General features: G+C 43.5%; 2 protein-coding genes across 6 annotated transcripts in view; both read right to left on the bottom strand.

Annotated features, from left to right (window-relative positions):
• Adhfe1 (alcohol dehydrogenase iron containing 1) overlaps window positions 1-7,989 on the bottom strand; it is a 42,709-nt gene extending 34,720 nt beyond the window's left edge. For 3 of the 5 annotated variants that reach the window (XR_010050158.1, XM_003480070.5, XM_023561652.2), the window contains exons 1-3: window positions 6,735-7,989; window positions 2,388-2,425; window positions 889-935 (exon numbers count right to left, since the gene is read on the bottom strand). Coding sequence is in view for 2 of the 5 variants with exons in the window: in XM_003480070.5 (XP_003480118.2) it covers window positions 889-935; window positions 2,388-2,425; window positions 6,735-6,793 (144 nt within the window). In the remaining 3 variants the exon portion in view is untranslated. The other 2 variants (XM_063257395.1, XM_063257396.1) reach the window with 2 other exon arrangements.
• Window positions 7,990-8,172: 183 nt separating this feature from the next.
• On the bottom strand, window positions 8,173-9,808 carry Rrs1 (ribosome biogenesis regulator 1 homolog). The gene has a single exon (XM_003479944.5). It carries the CDS (start codon window positions 9,687-9,689, stop codon window positions 8,616-8,618), a length of 1,074 nt encoding a protein of 357 aa, XP_003479992.1. The 5' UTR covers window positions 9,690-9,808; the 3' UTR covers window positions 8,173-8,615.
• Window positions 9,809-16,152: the final 6,344 nt, after the last annotated feature.

Here is a 16,152-nt window from a genome sequence, read left to right as displayed (position 1 = left end):
TGTAGCAACAAGCATGTAGAGGTCCCTTTCATATGGAACCTGTGATCTTTAAGCCCTTGGTGACATTGCAATTTATGACACTTGGATTAAAAGGAGGCAGGAATTTAAATGAATAATTACAAGTAATATGTTATTACAATGTGATAAAATGTGCCAGAATTAATAATTCCTTTACTCTTGTTTCAGATTATTTTGACCTCTTTTGGTATTTATAACTACAAAAGTTTTAACATAGAGGGCTAGCATAGTGGCACACACCTGTAATCTCAGCTCTCTGGAGGCTGGGGCAGAAGGACTGCTGCAAGTTTGAGGCCAGCCTGGGCTATCTAGTGAATTCAAGACTAGCCTGAACCACATGGCAACCATGTCTCAAAAAAAAAAAAAAAAAAACCAAAACCAAAAACCAACCAATACAAACAGACAATAAAACAAAACAAAACATAGTAACATAGAATATATAACTTGGGGAATGCATAAAATTGGGAATTTGTGGCTGTATAGAAGAGAGCCATTAAACATTTCTCTTTTTTTTCTTATTATTTGTCTTTTTGAGACACAGTTTTACTATGCAGTTCAGGCTGGCCTTGAGCTTACTTTGTAGCGCAGGCCGTTTTCGAACTCACAATGATTCTCCTGCCTCAGACTCTTAAGTGCTGGGATTACAGGAGTGCACCACCACGCCCAGAGGCCATTAAACATTTTTATGCTCTTATTTATATTCCATTACTCATACAAGTTACTTTGCTATATATGATCCAATCATATAGAGGTTATGGAACATCAAATAATAACAGATTTCAAAAGAAATTCTAATGTATTAGCAAAATACTATAATTTTTTTTCCTCCAGGCCATGCATAAAAGACAAAAATGGATTAATAAAATCTACCTCAAAGGCATAATCTGTGGTTTTCCCAGAAGGTGAAATTCCAGGAGCTGGAAATGTAGAACACAGTATCAGAGTAAGCCTCAGAAATAAAGCATCAGTATTATTCTTTCAATAGAAATACATAGCAGTGAACATAAGCATCTTGCTTACCTAAAAATATTTTTCAAGTTTCATGATTGTACATAAAATTAAAATCAATAATTGCATTTTAAAATAAAATGTAATGCTAACTTGATGCTGACTTTGTGAAAATACATATTTAAAGTATTTTTTTCCATTAAAATTAAAAACCAGGGCTGGGGTGTACTTCAGTAGTAGAGCACTTATATGATATGTGCAAGGGCCTGGGTTCTACTTCTTGTACAGCCAAAAAACTTGTTTTTTGGAAAATATAATGCTAAAACAGTCCTCCAGAGTAGACTGTTGAATTATTGTTTGGGTACAACGACCAGCAAATTCTTGAGTCCTGCTTATACTTTTTTTTTTTTTTTTTTTTTTGTCTTTTTCATTTTTATCGGTACCAGGGATCGAACTCACGACCGCCTGCTTGCAAGGCAGGTGCTTATGCCGCTGAGCTAAATCCCCAGCCCCTAAGTCCTGCTTATACTTTTAACAGCACCTGTGCAATTTATTTGAATTAAGATTTTTTTCCCCCACAGAGGAGATTTATCACAGTGAGATCTTTACATTTTGTAGGGTACATGTATAAAGAAAATTATGCCTCTATGTTGCTGATGTGACTAGGGGGCTTGTCCTGAGGGATGAGCCACTCTTCAGGCAGGACAAAGCCTGGGTTAGTAAGGTCTCTGTTCTACTCCTCACCAGCCTAGTCTTGTGGACTTCTGCTTAGCATCCTGCATGGTCAGTCCCTTGTTTAGATTTGGCCTTTTCTTCCATGAGGTAAAATCAGTTTCAGTGTTAGTAATTCATGTGACACTCTGAGGACTTACTAAAGCTACAGTAAGCTTCCTGCTGTTCTGCAACAATGGTGTTTGGTAAGAATTAAGACAGTAGTGAGAACTGAAGTCTTTTGTCATTATTTTTAATTATTGAGACATAAAATGTTACTTTAAAATGCATACAAACAACTGTTTCATTATGAGAATAATGAACAATTTTTTCCTTCTAGGAACTACCTTATTCTTTAGCCTTTTACTTTTAGTGATGTCTTAGAACTATCCAAAGACTTCATCTTGATTAGTTCTGTTTGATAAACGGAGGCATTTCTAAAATCCTGTCAGTGCAAATATTCTATTTAAAACAGAAAGGCATAGAAATCGTCTCAAATACATACCCGAGCCAAACTCATAACCAGCATATAATCAGCACTCACCCTGAATAGCTGGAGCTACATACAACCAGCTTCATAGTGAAAAGGTAGCTGTTTACATCAACTTTCACACACCTTCATTTTCTTGCTTTACACTTTGCCCAAACATATTATAAACATCAGTAGTGGAAACCAGAAGTGTGGCATGTGTAAAAATACATAATATTACCTTGGGAGTAAGTGTGAGAATGAGTCGGGCACTGGCATCTAGGAAAAGGAAAAAGTGAAGTCAAAATGCAAACTCTGGTACACGGAGGGTAAGACGGTGTCTTTGGTTTCCATAGGGACCCAGCTCTCACAAGTTTAGGAGCTATGACCAAACCCACCTAAGTTAATTGTGTCCTGAGGCCTCTTCTCGCTCACCCAGCAGGCTAACAACTTTCCTTTTACGCTCTCTGCATTTTTAAGGTATGCAGTTTTTCTTCACACAGGCTCTGGTCTCGTTCTTTCTGGGAAGCCTTCCCTGAACCCACAGGCCTCACTGCTCACCTCTTTGGGTCCCCACCCCTGCGGGGCGGCAGGGATGCAGCCCCAGGCTCTGCGCTTGTTATGTCCTAGGGAGACCCCCAGGAGCCTGACACCGGCACACCCATCGCTCCCCGAAGTCCGTCCTCCCCACAGGTTTTCCACGCCAAGTTGGGACACTTTCCCTGTCCTGGGCGTAGCCTATTTCTCAGTCTGTCTTCTGGCTCCTCTTTCTTCCTGCTTAGGGTTTTTTTTAACGGTCGGTTGGACATTATCCTACTCAGGTCTCAGCAGTTACGTGAGTGCGTGACCTCTGCCCCATTCTGCCAAAATTCAAATTTGGAATTAAACATCCTAGGTGGAAGGCGGGAAAGAATGGATTTTAGGGGCCCTCCAGATCTCAGAACTTTCTGAGAACTGGAGAAATCAAAGTAGGTTGGAAGCAGGAGTGAGATACAAGTCAAGGCTGCCACCTAGCGGTTACAACCGAAAGGGGGCTCTCGCAGGGGACAGGAAAGTAGACCAAGGCTGATGACAGTTCGATCTCTCCGCTCAGGGTGGGCTTCACCTTCCAGGACTTGCACTGAGTGAAGCCTTCAAGAACAAGCACAGGTTAGAAAAATACTCAGGCATAAAGCTTTCCAACGCGAAGCTCCAAGACGTACATTCTTCCTCCTCCTACCTGCTTCTCTTTATTTCAAGCTGTGAGGCTACCTCAGCTCACAGTTTAAAAAAACTTTTTGGATTTTTATGAGTCCATGTTTGCAGTACATAATGAATACATTCATCATGGGTAGTTGGCACATGCACATGACATGGCTTAGTTCTTTTTACCTCCTCCCTCTACTCTGTCTCAACCTCTTTCCTTATCTGAGATGCCTGTCCTACCCTCTTGCCTTCTAAGGATTCCATTTGTATTGTGTTGTAGTCAGGGGTTGTGAGGAGAACAGTTAGAATCAGGACACATAACTTATAATATTATTTATGATGGTCACTCAGAGTTAACACAAGGAAGTGTAGGAAACCTATCCACAACACTAAAGACATAGAATATTCAGTGAAGGGCCTGAATCCCACAGCAATGTCCTGCATGTGTCCAGATGAAGACCTAGAGCCCATGACAATGCCTCCCACGAGTCCAGCTGGAGGTCTAGAGTGTGAGGCCTCACACCAGTCTGTTTATGGATCTGTGCTAGGAAGGCCCAAAGGTCAGCAGTGGAAGCTAGAAAATCTATGCCAGTGGGGTGAAGGAGCTGTGCTGGTAGGTTGAGGGTTCTACACTGGAGCAAGAAGTCACACTCAGAATAAGAACCAGGGCTGCCCTGAAAAGCACCACAACCAAGCTCAGTGACACGGAGGCCCCGAGCTCCTCCAACGATAACAACAGTTGAGTACATGCCAGAAAGCCAGCATGATGAGTTTCTCCTGGAGATTAAAGGGCACATGACTTCCCCTCCAGAGACAGGAAGTGATGCTCAATGTAAGGACCAGAGCCCCTGGTGAACCATAGCTACTTTCACTAGCAAGATCCTGAGCTCCTCCTATGACAATGGTTGACCTCACACTGGGGAAGCTAGTCATGATGAGCTCCTCCAGAAGAGCCAACAACTCGAAACAGCAACACAGGAGAACCCACAATGTCTAGCTTCTCCTCCATGTCTCTATTAATGCTGGCAACTTTCCATAGGTGGAACATCAACATTTAGCACCATGTTGATTTAATTCAGCTAGTGTTAAGTGGCCACCAGTTTTTAATCCATAATATATTGTATTTCTAGAACTCTCCATTGCTTGGTCCTTCTCATCATACTTAAAAGTTTTCATGTTTGAAATTCTCAGGATCACTCACCTGTTTCTCCCCTATTGGCCTACAAATGCTAACTTCCTTGTTTGCAAAACACTTGCTGGCTCATGGAACCAGGCTGCTGCCTCTACAGCATTAAGGCTGGCTCCTGGCTTCTCAGCCTTCTCGGCTCCTCCCTGGCAGCATTGATCACAAGGAGCTACCCCATGCTTGGTGGGCGAACTCTTTTTCTTGGCCTCCAGGTCTCCCTGTTTGGCTGGGTTTCCTCTCAGTCCCCCCCACTCCCTACACACTCCTTAAGTGTCAGGTTCTATCCTGTGCTGCCTTCAACTATTCTGTCCCTCCTTTGTCCATTCTGTCCTTCCTTTCTCCGTTGCGCTTTACCATGCATCAAAACTTCAGAAATTTGTCCACGTGAATCTACCCACTTCTCCTGGTCCTTGTCAGGACAGTCCAACGGTGATACTGGCTTGCTTGAAGTTGCTTCTATGGCAGATAAAGTACAGGGCTGAGCTGGCTGCTGTTTCCAGCTTAGCCCTTTATAGTGCTGCATCTCTGAGGTTTGGCTTCTGGAACATTCAAGCAAAAAAAAATTTGCTTGAATGAGCCACAATCTTTCTCTTTCTCCTCCCTTCAGAACTTTGACCCTATCATGGTCCTGCCTGGACATACTTTTTTTTTTTTTTTTGCCTTTTTCCTTTTTATCAGTACCGGGGATAAAACTCACGCTTGCAAGGCAGGCGCTTACGCAGCTGAGCTAAATCCCCAGCCCCTCTGCCTGGACATACTTTTCCTTCCCTCTTCTTTGGGATAACTTTTGTTTTCCGTCAGCTTTCCTGGCAGTCTTTACTGACTTTCCCTGTGATCTGCACTACTGTGCCTCCCTCCCCATTGAAACCTCCAAAACTTTTCACTGCACATCGATAGCCATTCTGCTCCAGTCACCAGAATGTGGTGACATCATTCTACTCATGCCATGCTCCCTCCCCATGCAACTGTTCCAAAACCATTTTGTGAATACTGGTACCAAAGGGTATGAGTTGTATGACAATTGTATGAAGTCACAAGTTTAGAACAAAGAATTTAAACACAAACAATTTCTCTCAGGCCTTGTTAGAATCCCTTTATGTGTTAATGTATAACCTGATTTTCTAAGAGGGCTATTCGGGGTTAAGTGGCTTCCCAAATTAACTTGGCCATGAAATTCTTTTATTATGGGCTGCTAATGTTTCAGTGTGAGAAGTGCTACTTTAGTAGCAAACACAATTTCTTAGCAGAGGCCAGAGACTGTGAAAGCAAAACATCTGGATTCAAATTATGGCTGTGTCATTCACTGACACTAGACAAATTATTTTTTCCATACCTTTATTTATCTAGAACAGAGGACAATAATGCAGTATGTCATAGGCTTGTTGTAGGATTAGTGTTTTCATTGTTGAATTAGTGCTCTTAATGGTACATATAAAGTGTGTGGACAGTAGCTGGCAAATGACAGGTGTCCAGGAAAGGTCAGCTTTTCTTATTCTCTCACCACTGTCTTTCCTATTCTCATCTCCCACTGTGTGGGGCCCAGGCTTTCCATTTGGATCCTAGAACTGTAACTGTCTTTTTGGGATTGCTTTTTCCTTTACCTGAAATTCCTTTCTAGTTCCTCTTTCTTCTCCCAATTTATCTCCACTGTTAACCTCAATCTTTCCCATTTTTTAAAAAGCCCATTTACGTACTTGGAATTCAACAAGTAACATATTTGTCAGACGACTACTATTTATGTACCTGGCATTTTTAGGGGCAGTAAGTCAGGTCCTAACATTTAAAAGACAGATTCCCCATAACTGTCAGAAGCATAACTCCTTGTGATTTTTTCCCCCCTTCAACCTCTGCTGGGGTTAACAGGTCAGGTTTTTTGTTTGCCCCCTACTCATTAAACTTCCAACTGTTCCAGTCTTTCAGCACTGTATTCGCAAAACTTACACAGACTTGGTTTTTGGCACATAGCACCCAGTAAATATATGTTGAGTGGATATATCAGTTTGTCTTGGCCACTGCCCCAAGGTCTGCACTGCCTGCCAGTGTGAACCAGGTCTTTTTGGCTGGGCCTGTTTCCTTAGTGGTAGCAAAACACTGCAAAACGTGCCATAACCACACAGCTCAAGATGCAATGCACATTTTGTGACGCCGTCGCATGCGAGCATATGCTGCACTACATACGTGCCCTCCGACCCTCCTTCCCCGCCGGCCTGCACTCACGCTGCACGCTGCAGTTGCCTCAGCAAGTGTGCTACCCGGGCCCGGGCTGCGGCGGCCATGGCTGCGAAAGGTCCTCCTGGCAACCAGACCCGCCACGCCCCCGCTGCTGGCCAATCCCGGCCGCTTCACTCCACCTGCCCCTGGGTTGCCAATGCCACTGCTCTGCAAGGCTGCAAGGTTGCCAGACCCAGCTTTATGAAGAAGCAGTGGGTCAGGACCTTGAGACCATCTTCCCACGCGGAGCCAGAACCAGGGCTACCACTGCCCAGCTGCCAGGTCCGAGGATCCATCTCTAAAACTGCCACAGAAGGAAACTGCACCCTATGCCACCTTTTAAGACTCTACATGAAAGCTTCTATTCTTTACAGGATGGAGACTGGGGAAAACAGAGGAACGACGCACTTTTCCTTTCTGAATTCATTAAAATGATACCTTTAACTTATTTTTAAAGTGTCAAGGTCACTGCATTTAAATTTTCAACTATAATTCAGAATCTTAAAAAAAAAAAGATCTAGAGTCCCTGTACTGTATCCCACTGTGGAATCAAAGCCTAAAAACAATCAACCACAAAATGTCAGAATTTGAAAGCTGTGTTTTGTGAAGAGTTTTTCATGAAGTTGCTCCAGGAGGCATTAGATAGTTTTGTGGATGGTTAGAACTTGCTATGATTACACTACTATACCCTGGGATTGCTTAGCAGTACTAAACATTCACATTATTAATAATGTTATTATGATCTAGCTTTTCACTGCAATTCTAAGAGACCTTATACTGTACAAATGGGACAGCATTTTAAAAAGGGGATGACAAGGCTACTCCCTAATTTTAATTTCCTATCAACTGTCAGAGCAAAAAGAGCAAACTGATTTACTCTATTGCAGTGAGGCCCCCCCACCCCCCAATTCTGGATCTACTGTGAATCACTTCCAGGAGATACTTACTTGTAGGGTGATGAGTTTACTAAAGTCAAAGTAAAGACTCCTACAAAAGATGACCCAGGTTAGCTATAAACATTTTGTCTCCTAATCAAATCGATGTGGGACAATTTAACAAATTAATCGAAAGACAGTGACATTTTGATTAAGGGTTTTCTGAGTCTCTTTCTCTTCCCAAACAAATAGATTATAAATACTGAGAAATACGTATTGCCTAAAAAAAAGGTTACCATTATTTTTAGTGTAGCCCAAATTTATCACATACAGCAGTGTGTACAGTGCTGGAAGTTGTTTTTTACATACATCAGTTGTACTACTTTTAATTTTATACTTAACATCAAAAGGTTTGAGTTTTTCTAGTAAATGACCTCATTGAAAACACTGTTAATTTACCTATTTTCTGTTTTTAAGAAACGAAAATAATTTGTGCCGGGTACCTAGGTCACTAACTTCACGTCCATTCTACCAATAGTCAAAATGTTAAAAGTACTAAACAGACACACTTTCATTAAATAATCTTTATAATAGTTTTGTAAATCCAATTAGAAAATAACTTTTACTTTCTCATAATCATACAAGTTTGTTATAAAAATAATGTAGGAATGTGTAAATCACGTATTAACTTCCTGAAATACGACCAAGTTTTAACGCCATATCCAAAATTAAAATAAAAACATGACTCTTAAAGAACAGAATTCTTTCCTGGTTTCAAACCAATTATTTGCCCAATTCTTATGCTCTCAAACACACCTTTATCTTCAGCTAAGTTCTCGGTTAATTTGTACAACAGTGGGAAACACACCTGTGGAGAGAGAGCAATTGTGTCCCTGCAGCTGCCAAGTTCAACGAAGGCAACAGTCACTTCATTTCCCACCCTCCACAACTTAACATTTTGTATATACAGTACTGTTCTTCCTTAGCAGAACAAGTCCGAGCATGAAAGTTACTACTTCCTCCTCTTTCCTCCTTTGCCCTTGCCACCCAAACCTGAGGGCCAGGATTGCCTCTTGCCTCCCACACCGCCTTTTCTCTTCCCTCCCTGGCTGTGAGGGCCACCTTTCCTCTTGCCCCCAGTACCCTGTCGGCCCCCCTTTCTCTTGCCCATTTTCTTCCTCTTGGCGGCCTCCTCTTGGTCCTCCTCTCTCATCTGCTTATTGGTGGCCCTCGTCACGTCCAGCTTAGGCTTCTTGCTGTTCATGATGCGAAGTAGCTCCAACTGGTTCTTTTTCTCGGCTGCGAAGTCCCCGAAAAGGGGCTGGAACTTCCTTTTCTTGCCCGAACCCCGGGGCGCCTTCTCCTTGGGGAGGCGCTCCTGGAAGCGTCCCACCGAGGCGGTGGAGACCTTTGCCACTTGCATGGCTCGGCCCAGCTCCTCCTTACTCTGGTGTCCGGTGGGGTGCATGCCTGCTGTGCTGGGCAGCTGAGTCTTGTGCGCTCGGGCCAGGTTACGCAGGCGGTTTAGCTCATTCTTGGCCACACGTTCCTTCTTGGCCTGAATCCGCTTGGCAAACTGGTCTTCGAGGGGGTCGGCGCTCTCGGGCACTTCGATCAGCCACTCCTTAGTGTCGTCGCGGGCGCGCTTGTAGCCCCAGCGGCGCTGCCACTGGCCGCTAACCTCGTCCCACACCAGATTGGTCTTCTTCTTGGGACGGATGCCCTTGAGACGCGCGAACTGCTGCCAGCGTGTAAGCGGCCGCGGTTTGGGCACCGGCTTCTCGCGCGGCAGGCGGGTTGTGGGCTCCGGCAACCGCGCCACCACCGCCTCTTCCACGCGCTCGGTGGGCAGCTGCCACAGCTGGTTGATGAGCAGCTGCGTGTTGTCGCGCGCCAGGGCTCGCAGCTCGGCCTCCGGCGCCGGTCCGGCCTGCCGCAGCACCGTCGGGGGGTTCCGGTCTGAAGCCAGCAGGTTGCCCAGATCAAACTCCAGCTCTAACTCCTTGTGCACCGTGATGCGCTGCAGCTTCTCTACTTCGTCCTGCTCTGCCTTCGCCAGCAGCTCTTCCACGCTGGGGCCCTCCATGGCTCCAGCTCAGCTCCCTCGCTTTAGTGCAGCTGTACAAGTTACTTTCTCAAGAGCCCTGGACTAGGTACCGGCAATGCAACCACGTGCACTCAGACACTCGGCCCGGAAGAGAAGGGTTAACTTCCGGGGCACTCGGAACTAGCTCAGAATTGGGACGACCTAAAGAAGGACCGGCAGAGGGCGGTGTTGGAGAGCGGATGGCGTTAGAGGTGGAGCCCTAGGCTAGAGCCTGGATGCAAGCGGTATTACAAGACCTGTTTGGGACTTCGACTCCCGGGATGCACCGGGCTGGAGGCGGTCGGCATCCGGCGCGGGCGGTTTGAGTTTCTGGGCTGCGTTTTGCGTAGGTTCCAGGTCGAGAGAGTGTCAAGCCTAAGTGTAAAGGTATTTCAGTAGCAAACCCTGCCGGGGGAAAACAAATTATTTCACTACAGTCGTAGCCCGCCTTCGGAGTCCCACGTGTGAGCGGAGAGGTTCAGATCCACGGAAAGGGAGGTGTGCAGTCGGGTCTGCGGTACCCTGGCGGATTGAGCCGCTCGCTCCTGGATCGCCTTCTCGCGTGATAAAAGACCCCGCCGGGCTCTTCACTTTTGCTGTCTGATTCCAATCCCCGTTGTGCCAGTATTTAACCTTTGGTCACTTGTTTAGGGCTTAATTTTTTTTAAATTTTTTTTATTGTATTGGGGATTAAATCCTGGACCTTCGCTACGCTCTCATCCTTCTCCCAGAGTACTGGACAGGCCAGGGCCACCATACCTGTCTTCTTTAGACCTTTTAAACAGATTCCTAGATGGGAATACTGTGAGTACTTACTTTATGGGGCTGTTGTACTATGTCCCAAGGGCAGCTCAGAACAGGTCCGAAATAGGTACTCAGTAAAGGTTAACTAAATGCCAAATTATTATTTAATGTTCATTATGGCTCAGGGAGCTAGGGCAGTGTTATATATTGGCTTAAAAAAGAGGTTGCTTGACTCAGTTTGCTTGTTTATCGTTTACTATGTTTTCTTGGGCATGTTGGACCTAATCCCTATTCATGAAGTGATAGATATGAAATATTATTTCCTGCTACACAAGAAAAACTGTAAAGTGTTAACTTCTCTTGTTACTGTTATTTACACCGATGAAAAAGGAAGGAGGTAATCTTCTCTGCAGTGTCATAGATCTTCTTATTCAAAAAGTATAGTCTGCTAGCCAGCAGCGTATCTTGACCCTGGAGCTTGTTAGAAAGACAGAATTTCAAGTCTCAGCTCAGATGTAATTTTATTTTAATAACATTCCTGAGTGATTATTATATACATTGAAGACTGGAAGAGGTCATGCTGACCATGATAGCAGTTTAAACTCAACTGAAATTCAGCATTCAAGTTGTTTTTTTTTCTTTTAGGAAAAACTATTTTAGGATTTTTTTTTACCCCCCACTGTGTCTTTGCCTTTACACCCAGCTCAAGTTTTTAATGTCAGTGATCCTTGGGACCAAGGCTAAATCAAATAAAATTTTATAACATAATAATGAGAGAATAACAATAACTAATATACTGTATATCTTCAAAATAGTTCTAGTAGAAGAAAAAGATTCTCTGTACTATAGTATGGTAAAATGTTTAATAAGAAGTATAAATTAGTGGGATTTAGATTTTCTTTCAGTCTTCTGTAATAGGAAAAAAAAGAGCAGAGATTGATTCTTTTTCACTGAATGAAACACTATTTGGTCTGGATCATATAGGCCATCTCTTAAATGAACTATAATTGTTTCATATTTTATGGTTTTTAATAGTCCAAATGGATTTTAATTTTGCTTAAGATAGGAGAATGAATTTTACTTCCACTAAGTACTTTACACATCATAGCATTTAATACATGGCTTTGAAACAATACATTATAGGCTTTTCTAAATTGAAAGGGTATTAGTGTTGGCTGTGTTAGATTCAAAGTGACCAAAAATAGTAAGCTTCATATTTGGGACTTTAAAACTCTTCTTGATCCAGTACTATAAAAACAAAACAACCTATTGGCAACAAAAAGCACCTTATGAAAGCAAATGGGTAAGTGGTATTCTCTGGCTTGCATTTGTTTCTTTTTTTTGGTACCTGGGATCAAACTCATGACCTTGCGCTTGCCAGGCAGGCGCTTATGCCACTGAGCTAAATCTCTGACCCATTTGTTTCATTCTTATTGTAGGCAAGACTGCAATGTCAAGAAAAAGCCTAATAAGATGTGATTGTTTATCTTTATTAAATCACCCAGTTTAGCTGCTGCTTCTTTGTTGCCAGCTGCTTGATTGATACATGTCTTAGAAATATCCTGAGAGCATCTGTAATAGTTTCTTGCCTCCATCCACTTTATCAGGATATTCCTGCATGGTGATCAAATCAAACTCTCCCCTCTACCTAATAGAAGAATGATTGTTTTTGGATGTCTCTGAGCTGGTCCTGGCAACTCTTTAAAATTTATGTCATAACTGTCCTCCTTGGAACTCTCATGGGTATAAGAGATTAAGGGATTCTCACTTATTCATAGTGTGTTTCCTACAAATGTATCTTTTTCCCTATCCTTTCACCCGCAATTTATGGAATGCACCCTTATCTTTTCTCCCTTCTCTAGCAAGAGTTGATGTGCTGTAACAGCTGGGGGGTGCCTGTCTTTAAGGACAAGCATGACTACTGTTCCATTCTTACACAAGAAAGAAACTCCTTAAGACAAGAAGTGGTTTCTAAAAAATTCTACATTCAAGATCCAGTTGTTGGGGACCACAAATTGTAAAATGAGGCTAGCTCCATTTGAGTCTACTCTTGCTTTGTGGGCCTGATGGTATATGGAAACTCCTGCTGTCTCTCAGCTAAGGCTCAGGCTTCATGGTCCCTGGCTGTGACTGACACTCACAGGGCAAGATAAGGTCCACTGAGGACAGTTCAAAGGAAGCAGGTACCCAGGTATCCCATTCCTTTTGTGATGCTAAACTTGTTCTTCATTCCTGGCTCTTCCAGGAAAAGTACACTACACTTCCTGCCTGTAGTTCTCACCCATTAATAAAGAAGTGGGCCAGCTGAAGAGGTCTTTTTCTTTGCCAGTCCTGAAGCACTGACCTCCCAGCCCCTCTATATGTATTCTTAATATTATCTCTGACTTTTGTTTCATGCTTTGTGGTACCCCTCATACAGGCAGCTGGGGTACTTAGGTCCCCAGCATCCAGTGAAAAATTATCAGAACCTAGCAATTTATAAATGTTTGTCTGTTTTGTTAATTGACCTGTGATCTCCGTTGCCCTTTTTGGCTTTTCTTCTCACACTGAAGGCTTCCTGTTTTCAGTTCCTTCCTAAATAAGTTTTTGCCTTTAAAATGATGCTGTTGGCTGAGCTTTAATTTTCATTGTTAATGAAGCAAGCTCCCATGCATGACTCTTTTATTCTTTGTGCTTGTTTTCCAAATATTTCTGACTCCAGTCCTCTTTTTCATCTTTGCTATCTCTCCAGAGCTTTGAAAACATTCCTCATAAAGGCAAAAAAAATGAGATGCAGTCAGAAAAAGCAACTATACTTTTATAGCAATTGTTATGAAATTTCTAATTAACAAAAGTGAACCTATAAGGAAAGGGTCCCCCCACACACACCAAATAGGATAGGAAGATAAGACATTAAAGTATTGTTTTTTTCATCTTTCTTCAATATGCAGCTACTTTGGTCAATAAAACTTTTTTTTAAAAAGCAAGTTCTTAATTTTTTGGATACTGCATTGAAGGGAAAGGTGGGTCCTTAGATAGGGTAAGAATAGGGACATAAATCTTTTAAAAAGTAGGAGAAAAACAGCCCCTTTTGTGATTTTTTACCCTTGAAGTAGGCAGTCTGATTTTCCTTTTCCTTTGCACAGGCAGTACTCTCTGCTGGTTCCTCCTTGTGCAAGTTACCATGCCTACAGTAGTTCTCCTGTGAGCCTACAGAACCTAAATGGCTAGCAACAAACTTGACCACCAGTCAATTCCACCTATGCTTGGAGAGAGGGGGATCTGTGGGCCTCTACCCCACAAAACAGAACCGCAGCCCCATATTCAGTGGTTACCCAGCTCTGAGGCTCCTATTCCTCAGTAATGCTTCCTTCCGCAAATACCTACTTTTTCTTTGCATTGTCTTCTGACTCCTCTTTGTCTTTCTACACTGAAGAAAGAGACAAGCCCAAGAAAGTTTGAGGCTAGGCTAGCAAACTCAGACCCACAGGACATGACATATTTTGGGGATTTATCTGGATTACAAAAAAACCCATGAAGACCACTGGACATGGTCAGAGTAACCCAGCCTGAACAGTAGTTAACGCGGGGAGAATACTCCATCCTCTTCTCCCTCACTTTCAGGAGACCCCCCCCCCCCGATCATAATCTAGCATGATCAGAATCTCTTAGCTGGGACCTTCTTGATGATAGGGTACCTGTTCTGGGGTGTGTCCTCCCTCATATGGCTAAAAGGCAGTGTTCAGGAACTTGGCACTGTATATGGCTTCCTGGTGGGCTTAGAGGAACCAACAGGACCCCGTAACTCCTAGAGCCAAGTGATGATTTGTCTGAGGGATGCTGCCAGACAAAAGTCTGACTTGCTACAGGCAACTAAGTTGGGGGATTATACTGATGTATCTATGCCATAAAGAACTGACACCCTGTTTTGCAGTCTGGTCTACACCTGGTCTGAGGTTTATATTGACATGGTTATTGCTAAGAGACTGAGGTCCTGCTCTGCACCCCATTAAGGATTTGAATTGACCTGTCTGTTGTCAAGAAGGAATTCCCCTTGGTTCAGTTAGTGGCAGGACCCTATCTGGGATGGAGGTGGGAGGGAAGATCTATTAGCCAAAATTATGCCCTGATCCAGTCATTCTTGGCATTTGACCCAGGCGAGATTGTAGTTGATGCTGATATTCCCAGGAAGATGTCCAGTTCTTCATGCAAAAGTTCATTAACACTATGTACATGGAGCTTCATTAACACTGTACATGGAGCTCTTACAGAAGCTGACACTCTAGTCAGAGCACTGCCTTGTTTTTGCTTCTGAAATTGGGTAAAACAAGTCCTTCACATTGAGTGGGTACAGTATTACCATTTCATGTGCCACTTTGCACTCTACTACTCCCCAAAAGAGACATTTCTAGATGAGGAACAAGATTTTATAAAGTTACGGTGTCCATTGCCTGCCATCTAGAGTGGCAAAGGATCTGGGGGACTGCCACTGAGTTCCAGGTTCCACCTAAGTGGATATTTTCTGTTGAAAGGTAATGTAGGAGAGGCTAAAAAAGATGCACAATGGATGATGCTACAGGGCCTCAAGGTGCTGAGGTCCCCACATTACAAGCTGAGGCTCTCAGTAATTTAAAAACTGTTTTTGGAGATCAGATACATCATCCTGGCCTTTCGAATTGGCAATTCGAAAGTACAAGCCCTATCTCCATTACTCGGGGCCCTAGATCCTGTCTTCTGGACTGATGGCCCCAGTTCCCCTAAAAGAGTAAATCCTTGGCTTAAAATGCTGAAGACAGGGTAGACAGATCCTCTTGGGGTGGCTAATGGGGCACTGGCAAATCTTTTAGGTACTTTGGATGGCTCCAGTACAAGCACAGGTGTGGTACAGACAAACTCCTGACAATAGTGGGATAGCCTGACTGCAGGGAACTCTAGGCGGTAATAGAATCCCTTTAACAACAGTTTCTGAGGACACTCCCACCCTCATATTGGGAGACTTTCTTAGATTGTGCTTTTCCCCAGATGGGAACCCGATTTTAAGCTGTTCTATTTCATTCATCCTTGGAATGTGCCCTAAAACATTGGAACGGATTAGATTTCCAGATGCTAAAGAAATTTAATTTTTTATTGTACTAATGTTTGGATTAGATACCTTCTGGGGAATGGGGAGAGATGGTGGGGGTTGAGGGGTACACTAAGCTACAGCATGATTCATCAGATCTGTTCTGCAAGAGGGAGGGTAAATGGAATGAGGTGTCCTATGTGTAGCTGTTTTTTTACACATGCACATACACCTTACTGCTATGGCACCAGGATTTGTACAATGATAGCCAAAGGAGAAGAGGGGCACCCTGGAAGAAGGGCAGGCCAGGGCCCAGCTCCTCATTACTCTGAGACAGCTCCACAGCTCCTCCTGGATTACTGATTGAATATTTTTGGCACTCAATCTGAAGCAGTGCAGAGAAAAAGAAATAAAAAGGAGACAAAGGAGGAGGCCTTTAATGTGGGAATGGGAGAGATTCACAGGGCAGGTGGTACCGAGGCTCTCAAAGGAGAACAAAGAAGTGGGACTACTTTTATCAGTTCTGGCTGGGGGAGGAATTTAGGTGGTGAGCAAAATGACACATTAACTGCTGATTTGAAGGAGCATCTGCCTGTGTAATACAGGAGATAGATTTACTAAGGGCTGGAGGTGGATGCCTGGGTGGTTGAAGAGTCTTGGGATTGGAAAGGGTTCATC

This window comes from Cavia porcellus, unplaced genomic scaffold (genome assembly GCF_034190915.1).
Source record: "Cavia porcellus strain 051 isolate PalLab524CR breed Dunkin Hartley unplaced genomic scaffold, mCavPor4.1 scaffold_10, whole genome shotgun sequence".
NCBI lineage: Eukaryota > Metazoa > Chordata > Mammalia > Rodentia > Caviidae > Cavia > Cavia porcellus.
This window is presented reverse-complemented; position numbering and strand designations above follow the sequence as displayed.

Coding starts and splice junctions, on each gene's coding strand:
- Rrs1 (XM_003479944.5), bottom strand. CDS start 9,689: ATGGAGGGCCCCAGCGTGGAAGAGCTGCTGGCGAAGGCAGAGCAGGAC.